The sequence below is a fragment of the Mastomys coucha genome, unplaced genomic scaffold, assembly GCF_008632895.1.
Source record: "Mastomys coucha isolate ucsf_1 unplaced genomic scaffold, UCSF_Mcou_1 pScaffold9, whole genome shotgun sequence".
Classification (NCBI taxonomy): Eukaryota; Metazoa; Chordata; class Mammalia; order Rodentia; family Muridae; genus Mastomys; species Mastomys coucha.
Window position 1 is genome coordinate 88,450,592 of NW_022196915.1, and position 9,342 is coordinate 88,459,933.

Genomic DNA, 9,342 nt, shown 5'->3' on the forward strand with positions numbered 1-9,342 from the left:
GGTCCTTTTTTTCACAAACATTCTAATAACAATTTATGTAATACATGTTTTGCACAGACACATCACACAACCAACCTATGCTTCATTTTATCTAAAACTCAACCATACCATCATAAATGTACTGCTTATGTAAAGACTGTGTTACCACGTTATTTAAATGAGGACTCAAATATTAACGGAAGTATATATCACTGAAGACTTTAACATGAAGGATTAAAATTCTTGATCACTTAACGTTATTTTAGACAATAAAAAGATATTTGCTTCTTTCTATCTCTTTATTTCCTTAAAGTATGTGTGGGTGGATACAGAAACATATATAGACACACTTATACATGTTTACAAATAGTAATTATATAATGTAAAACATGTAAAAATGAGTTTCTAGTAATGTGTCTGCAAATAAGTTTGAAACAACATGGAAACCAAAGCCATTATCCCCTTAAATTTGGAACGCATGGCCAATAGGTCCTCTCTACTTTGGTAAAATGAAATCTTCACAAAGCATTTAAAAATGCCATTCTGAAGGAAAATGATGTACACATTGGTTGTTCAAGGTATATAAAAATGTGTTTGCCAGTGGCCGTTCTCCCTGAGAACAGTGATGCCGACATGTGGATATAAAATATCAACATTTTAAAAGTATTTTTCACATTTGTTATATGGCTTTAATACTAAAAGCAACATGACAGGCAATTGTTAGAAATAATGCAAATTGAGAGTGTGAATATGGTGAATTTTTATGCTTGTATCAATTTAATTTCATTGTACAAAATTAAGTGTTTGCTTAGTCAGTAACATGTACAATGATATTAAAAATTTTAGCTAATACTATGGCAACAAATTTCCAGTGAAAAAATTTTTTTATTCCAATTATATATAAATTCTAAATTTATACATTGTGCTGTAGTTCCTATAATTGCAGAAAAATCTCAAACTATAAAAATTTAAGCACTGTAAATTTAAAGTATTAAGACTTTTACCAAGTAGAAATTAGTTTAATTTTGAAGGTTTAGGAATATTTCATCTAATCATATGAATATCAAAATAGTAATTTATATAAAATCTCAATTTCTCATTATTACAAAAGACAAATTAAGTTTTCACATTATATAACTTCTAAGATTAATATGGTATAACATAAGATAATACACAATAATTTAAATTCCTTCTGTCTTAAATCCTATTTTAAAAATAATTTTTCTAAAGAATTAGAATATTATTGCATACTAGAAACCTAGCTAAATTAACAAGCAATAAAGCTCAAATCTATGATAAGTTTCTCAAGGCACAGGAGACTTTCCACAAGTTAATTACTACCGTGAAAAATCACCAATTGCTTATGAAACAAGATCACTCTACTAGAAAAGCACCGCACTAAGGAAGGGCTGCTAATTCTAAAGCAGAAAGAAATATTAGAAAATCAATACTGTACATATATTACAGTATCCGTTTAACTGCTTATAGTAATTGAAGGACAACATATTCCTGTTTTATTAAATGAGTTAATATTATTAATATTAAAAATATGCTACTTACACACATAACGACAAACCCACTCACAGACTAACACAAGGAAACCTGAAGGATGTCAAACCTGCACTGCCAGATGTTATTAAGCATTTCAAGAGAATGTCTATAAAATGCAAGAAATATTTGCAGTATATGAATAGGTGATACTACGAGGGACTCACAAGACAGCAAATCTTCCCTTAAATCTACTCCAAATTTTTAGTACTCATAATTTTTGAATATCAGCATACTTTAGGTGAACAACAATTAGACTAGATAGAGAGTGATCTGTGTAGTGCGTGAATATGTTCAGACACCATCGTTGCCTCTAAAAGAATTCAGAACACGCTCATTAGCTTTCCTTGGTATTATATCTCTTTTCTACTCAATATTCCTTACAATGTATATTTGCCATTTTTTTTTTAACAAAATACAGGAAGAACTGGGTATGTAAGTTTTATGTCTTGAAAATTTCCAATTATAAAAATAAACTCATCTAAAAATGTTTTTTAATTTTTTAAAATTTCTTATTTTTTGATGTAGGGTTTCTTTTTGTGTAGCACTGGATGTCCTGGAACTTGCCCTATAGACCAGGCTGGCCTTGAATTCTAAGAGAGTTGCCTGCCTCTGACTCCGGAGTGCTGGGATTAAAGATGTGAGCCCCCACTGTCTCCTATGTCATATGATAGCTCTTTAATGTCATATGCATCTCTCTTTACTTACATTTTCCAAGATGTATAAAACTTTTATGTAACTAACTTTATAGCAGTGGCTCTCAAACTTTGGGTCGAAATTCCTTTGTGGGCCACATGTCAGATATCCTCCTACATATCAGATTCATAAAAGTTGTAAAATTACATTTATGAAGGGGCAATGAAATAATTTATGGTTGGGGGTCACCAAAACATGAGGAACTGTATTAAAGTATTTCAGCATTAGGAAGGTTGCTTTATAGTTTTCAAATTAATAAGTTAATTTATTAATTTTTATGTTTATATTGTGTATTGTCAATGTGTCTATATGTGCAACCTCAGGTGACATCCTCAGAACCACTGTCTTTCACCTTTGCAGCAGGTCTGGAGATGCCCGCTCTGCCTCCCCAGACCTAGGGTTTGAGCACTCAGCAGTTTGCTCTGAATTTCATGTAGGTGCTGGAGGTTGAATTCAGGACCTCCCACAAGGAAAGACTTTACTAGCTCAACTATCTTCTCACAGAACTTCATTTTAAAAACTTTAATTAACTTATTTACCCTCTTTTTTTTGGGGGGGGGTATCAAGACAGGATTTCTTTATGTAGCCCTGGCTGTCCTAGAACTCACTCTGTAATCCAGGCTGTCCTCAAACTCAGAAATCTGCCTGCCTCTGCCTCCCAAGTGCTGGGATTAAAGGCGTGCACCACCACTGCCCGGCTGACTTATTTACTTTCTGAGTTATGATAACCATTTACGTTTAATCACTAGTATTACAAATATTCATACTTACTTAAATTGGGAGTTTATCCTAAGTAGTAATGATGTGAATAATAGTTCTAATACTTTGAATTATACAATTTAATTTCCTTTTTCTTCACAACTGTCTTAGATGTTATCTCTTAAGTTAAGCCATTAAAACAGCTGATCATAAAGCAGCTTAATGAACTATGCAATTAGTTATCATTTTGTAACTATACTTACACTTATCTCTTCATTATACCAAGGTGAATTAACATAAAAACATACACTTTGGAATCACACCAAGTGGGGCTCTAGCATCAATTCCACTAACACTTAAAATCTTGGAAAACTGAGAACAATACATTTAACAAGACAGTGTCACAATAAGAACGACATGACAAAAACAAGGTAAGTAGCACACATACATGCGAGAAATTATATGAAGCACAATAATTATACCAGACAAAAGCACTCAACTTAGATATCAAGCAATATTGCAAGACTATGAGTAAACATCCTTAATTAGTCCTTACCACTAAGGAGCTTAAACCTAAAATCAATCTCTGTCTCTCTGTCTCTCTGTCTCTCTGTCTCTCTCTCTCTCTCTCTCTCACACACACACACACACACACACAGGCACGCACACAAATAAGCTGAAGGTAAATAAAGGAAACTAAATTCAATGAATAGTTGGAATGAGAGAAAGAATTAAGTCCTTTCCACTCTTAAAATGTGCAACTTAACAAAAAAAAAAAAAAGAGGGAAACCTCATTTTCACAGTGCCTATCTGCTTTCTATCATTCTGACAACTAGTTATCAATTTCCAAGTATTTCATACCAATGCTATTTATTAGTAATGTCATAGGAACACTTAGTGAAGATGGAAAGTTATATTTAAAGTGATACTTTAATGACAGTACTCTAGTAAACAATGACAACCTCTACTGCAATATCAAGGAACGCTTATGATTCTCTCAGTCTGAGTTACTATCTATTGCTAGATATAAGTCTAAAAATCTCATCTTATATCAACACAACAGTACTGTAAACCAAAAAAAGGATCCAGAGGTACACATAAAACAGAAATAAGTGCAAACTGTCAACATAACAAACCCACATTTACACCTGTTTCTGTACGCATAGTAACTCTAGTTTCTTAAATATTGGGTGAAATTCATTTAAATAGCATTGCAAATAAGAAAAAGAAGTATAAGCATTTCAGTTTCTCACTTCTTTGAAAGGAATTAGTATGTTTAGTTTTAATTTATTACTTCCTACTACTGACAACATTAAGAGCCTCATCCCCGCTAAATCCACTTCCATTACACTGAAGCCCTTAAGCACTCAAGCACTTCTGAAGTAAAGGGGACATAGGTATGAATTACCTCAGAACTGAAAAGCCTTAATTAAAGAAAGATCTATAGTGAGGAGAGAGTGCAACTCAGATGCTTTTTAAAACCATTTTTCACTTACGTCAACAGGGACCAGAAGGCTCTTGCCAAGATGCTGGTTAAAAGAGAGGCACCAGGCTTCAGTGTAACCATTCATGTTAGGAACATACTTCTTTATTGTCTCCTCATTCAGTCTCAACCACACGCCATCATCATTGTGGATCTAGGGGAAGAAGAAAGCAAACAAGCTTGCCTTCCTGTGAGCACCAGGGAGCTGGTGAGGAGGAGGAAAGCAGGTAAGGAGGGTGGAAGCGGAGAGCCTGCATCTGTTTTAGGAGAAGGGAAGTGTGTGAGAACTTGAGGCAAGGCATATCAAAGCCACATGATCATTTTCATGGTGACACTGTGAAAGCAACTTCTCTCATGAATTGGAAGCACAAGGAAATCACATGTAGGACAAAGAATCTCCCTTCCAAGTACTAACCAGAGCCAACCCTGCTTAGCTTCCGAGACCAGACACATTCTGATTAAAAAAGAAAAAAAAAAAAAGATTAATAAGTATGTAAGCTGTTGCATGAGAACAGAGAAAGATAGCTTAATTTCATTTTGGGGTTAGAACTTTTTTACTTTGGGGTTATATTTCCTTTATGTGTTTTCAGAATATAAAATAAAATCTAAATGTAAGGGGAAAAAAGACAAACAATTTAACAGCAAAATCAGTCATTTCTGAAAAGAGCATGCCTTTGATTCAGGCTACTTGGCTGCACTGCAGGAAAATATTCCTTGGATTTTCCAAAGTTAAAGCAACTCAAGAAATATATTTCAAAACAATTCTAAACATGTAAAATTTATCTATCTTTAAAAAGTTATATTTCTATAGGTTGTGATTACTATGTTCAACTGGTTTTATCATGCTCAAAGTGCAATTTTCCCAGTTTTTACTGGCAAAGGATGATAAATTAAATATGTAAACCTCAATGAACATATAAAATTGTTTCAAAAGATTTCTCAAACTCTCTGCAGCATATGCCTAAGCATAGGTGGTAATTGACATTAAACTATCAATCATGCACAAAAGCTTCTTTAGCCCCTGCCATATCTTTCTAAATGATATCTCTGTCTAATAGGTTTATATAGATAATTATGTTTATCTAAACTTTATTATAGGCTACTGTTGTCAGAAATCGTGAGTAGAATTTTAGGAAACACACTATTCATTGGAATCCTATAAAACTCAGTCAGACCTGGGTTATTTCTTTTGGAGTTATTGACAAGTGACCCAAAGACCCCAAAACATTATTAGGCTACTGCTGATGTTCTTGGTGACCATCCAGAAATTGACAGTAAGACCTTATTGCTGAAGAGATCACACATGTGCCTCACAGAACACAGAGATGTCAAAGCTGGTTGGAAGGTACTATGCACACTCCCAGAGGAGAAAAGGAATCACCAGTCTTACCCAGCTGTAGCACGACTGTCTAGACCAGCAACCTGTGACTAGACAGGTCATAGGACCTAGGAGAGGGTGCACTACTATTACCATACTAGATGGACATAGTATTAAATTGATGTTTATTGACCTATAGATACCAGCACATCTATCTAACCTCAGTAGCTGCTTTTTTTTTTTCCAGAACATGATGATTAACAGTTACTTCTGTTCAAGATGCAGAGAAGAAACTGCTCAGACTGAAATGGGCCATCTACAGCACATTCCCTCTGCCCAAGGCTAAGGAACCATTTAGGAATATGGTAAGGAGGAATTGTATGGGCCACAGTGGTAGATGATGACAAGGACCAGTGTTTTCTGGCCACAACAGTGCAGCTGACACACAAGAACTGATGGTGGTTGAGAAAGCAATAACAAGACTTTCAGGAGTTCAAGCCAGACAAAATCCAAGCATGGAAAATGGTCCCACACTCCATCTAAGAAACTATTGGCAACTGGTAGTTTCTTGAAGAGGCAGAGTCAGTTGTCTTTAAAGGTACAGCCTTTGGTAGTGAAACACTTTCCAGAATGCCACACCCACTCCAGTGGGTCTGCATGATGAGTCCAAAAGCTTGGCTGCAGTCCTGAGGCAAAAAGTTTCAAGGAAACTGGTCTCCTGGAGATCCTTGGCGTCCCCTAACACGGACGTGGTCCAGAATTGTCCTTGCGATAGTCGATGGAGAGTTTTACATGCTTTCTTTCAGTATTCTATTATAGGTATAGAGGTGCCCCCAAGGAACGACTTGACAAATAGCCAAGTTAGATTGGACGTTGTTTCCTGGCCTCCACCAGTGTTCCAACATCCTAGTCAATGCTGAGCTGACCCTCGGCTTGGAATTTTGTAAAGAATGTTACTTATTCAGATGAAATGCCTCCAGTGTTGAAAGAGAGAAAACAGGCATTGCAATTTACTGGATAAAAGTTAATAATCCCAGGGCAAGTTCAACAAAGTAAACTTAGATGGCTGGAGAGATGGCTCAGCGGTTAAGAGCACTGATTGCTCTTCTGAAGGACCTGAGTTCAAATCCCAGCAACCACATGGTGGCTCACAACCATCCGTAATAAGATCTGATGCCCTCTTCTGGTGTATCTGAAGACAGCTACAGTGAACTTACATATAATAAATAAATAAATCTTTAAAAATAAAAAAACTTAGAAGTCTCATTACAGTCATGTATGGCAGACTACATTACTTAATAGAAGAAAATTGGTGGGCTCCTCTGGTAAATGGCGGTCCCCCACAAATACTTAGAACAACAGCTGAATTACTTGCATAAACAGGAATTTACAATGGTCTAGGAAGAAGGTAGGTTGTGGTCTAAGAAGGAACTAGAGTACTTCAGATACCTGGGGTCTCAGAACCATCAGTGACTTCAGTTCCAGTGGAACCTGATGCTCTTCTCTGACCTCCACAGGTGCACATATGGTACACAGACATACATGCAGGCAAAACACCCCACACATGAAATAATTAAAATAATAATAAAGAAGCAGAAAGCAGACACCAAAGTTGGGTAGGCTGGGAAGGGGAGATGGATTTGGGAGGAATTGCTGAAGGGAATGAATATGACTAAAATACTTTGTAGGAAAAAAACCTCAAAAGAACTGATAATAGGTTAGATAAAAAAGTTCCTAAACTGTTTAGAACCCAATAACAATAAAACAGTTTCCTTGTTATTATGCAAATATTACAAAAGATTTTCTGTCTAAATAAAAATACTTATTAATTACCTCATCAATAAAAGTGATAGTTCCATTGACTTTCACTATTCCAATCTGCTCACTCTGAAGGGAAGGGTGGCTCCGTATGCGGAGACCAGCACTGTCCTTGGCTACAAATTTTCGAATCTGAGAAAAGAACAAATTTGACAGTGACAGAGAAAGCACAGGCTCTTTAATACTCAGAAAAATGAGAAAACTAATACAGTTAAAAGAAGTATAATCTCGATATTTCCTCATAATCATCTGTAGCTGGTTTTCTTAAAACAGTGATAAAAGTATACTTCTGAGTACTGGAGAATATTTGATATCAATGATTAATAAATTTATGATTTCCCACTTTAAGTATTGAAGATACATAACAAAAATATAACAGGTGACTTTTTAGAAGGACAAAGTATAAATTATATTTAGTTTTTAATAGTTTACTCAAATTCCTTTAGCTAGTTTTTAGATATAAGAATATTAATGTTTCTTTTAATGATACAGAATATTTTAACTTTGAATTCTCACATATAATTTCAGTAGACTTTCTGTTAATAGTAAAACTTTAATATAAGAATGTACAGAATAGTCATAAGCAATAAAAACTATATAAAGAAGACAAAATAGCAAAATTGTACAATTTGAGAGGAATAATTCTTATGAACTGCTTTTCAGGCTGATTTAGGAATACTGGACATTAAAATACTGCAATGAATCAAGTAAAATATTAGATATTTGAGAGCTACTTTGAGGCATGAATGAAAAATTTCAATCTCTGACTAGTTCCACTTTTGATTTGCCCTACACTGACCTTATTTGGCTGAGGGTCAACCTTTGGCTTGACTAACTGAGTTCCTGGTGGGATCATCCCTTTTGGTGGATCTTTTACTTTTACTTCAAGGCCAGCATCTGTAAGAAAAGTAGTGAAATTAACATTTGACCACAAAAGTGAAAGGACTATGCAATCTAGCCACATCATAGGCTTTTTTATTTTTTATTTACACTTATGTTTTTTTTTTTTCCCCCACCATGTATGTCTGGTCACCAATTCAGGCCAAAGCATTACATCCCCTGGAACTGGAACTTCAGGTGTTGCAAGCCAACATGTAGGTGCTCAGAAAGGAGACCAAGTGCTCTGGAAGTGCACTCGGTACCCGTAATTGCAATGCCATCTCTCCAGTCCCACATCATAGACTACCTTAAACAACTAAGACAATGTCTGAATTTTGCTTTTTTTTTTTAAAAAAAAGGTGGTTAATATTAAGTGGGAAAATTTTTTTTAAAATGAGGTCTTGAGATTCCCAAAGAGCACTTTATAGCATTTCCTAAAGTGTTTAAAGTGATTTAATTAATCATTTTATTTAATAGGAGCACATAGAATGATCATGAAAAACTCAGAAACATCATCATCATCATCATCATCATCATCAAGCACGGCTTTCTAACACATGCTATGGATAGCACAGAAACAGGTGAGAACACTATTCATCACTCACAGTAGAAGCTTTGAGACTGACAGCAGGGCATGGATGATGGTATGAGGCCCAGATGGCAGTGTGAGAACACAGTAGGTAAGAGATACAGTGTTCATGCTGGACCACTCATTGCTCTTACATGTGGCAACGTTTTCATGTATGAGACAGGAATGCCAACACTAGCTACCTCACACTTTCAGAATTAAATGACATAAAATATCTGCCCAACAATGTCCATGTATTAAATAGTCAATAACATTAGCTATTATTATTATCTGCCCTTGTCTGTGGCCAAGAAAGGTCCCAGATTGAAGACAGCTTGGAAAAAGATTGAGTTG

General features: G+C 35.2%; 1 protein-coding gene across 16 annotated transcripts in view; it reads right to left on the minus strand.

Annotated features, from left to right (window-relative positions):
• The window catches only part of Mycbp2 (MYC binding protein 2), a 234,193-nt gene that overhangs the window by 69,278 nt on the left and 155,573 nt on the right, over positions 1-9,342 (minus strand). For all 16 annotated transcript variants that reach the window (XM_031362810.1, XM_031362803.1, XM_031362817.1 and 13 more), the window contains 3 exons: positions 8,341-8,438; positions 7,557-7,673; positions 4,419-4,559 (listed from right to left, as the gene is read on the minus strand). In XM_031362810.1, coding sequence (XP_031218670.1) covers positions 4,419-4,559; positions 7,557-7,673; positions 8,341-8,438 — 356 coding nt within the window. The remainder of the gene's footprint in view (positions 1-4,418; positions 4,560-7,556; positions 7,674-8,340; positions 8,439-9,342) is intronic.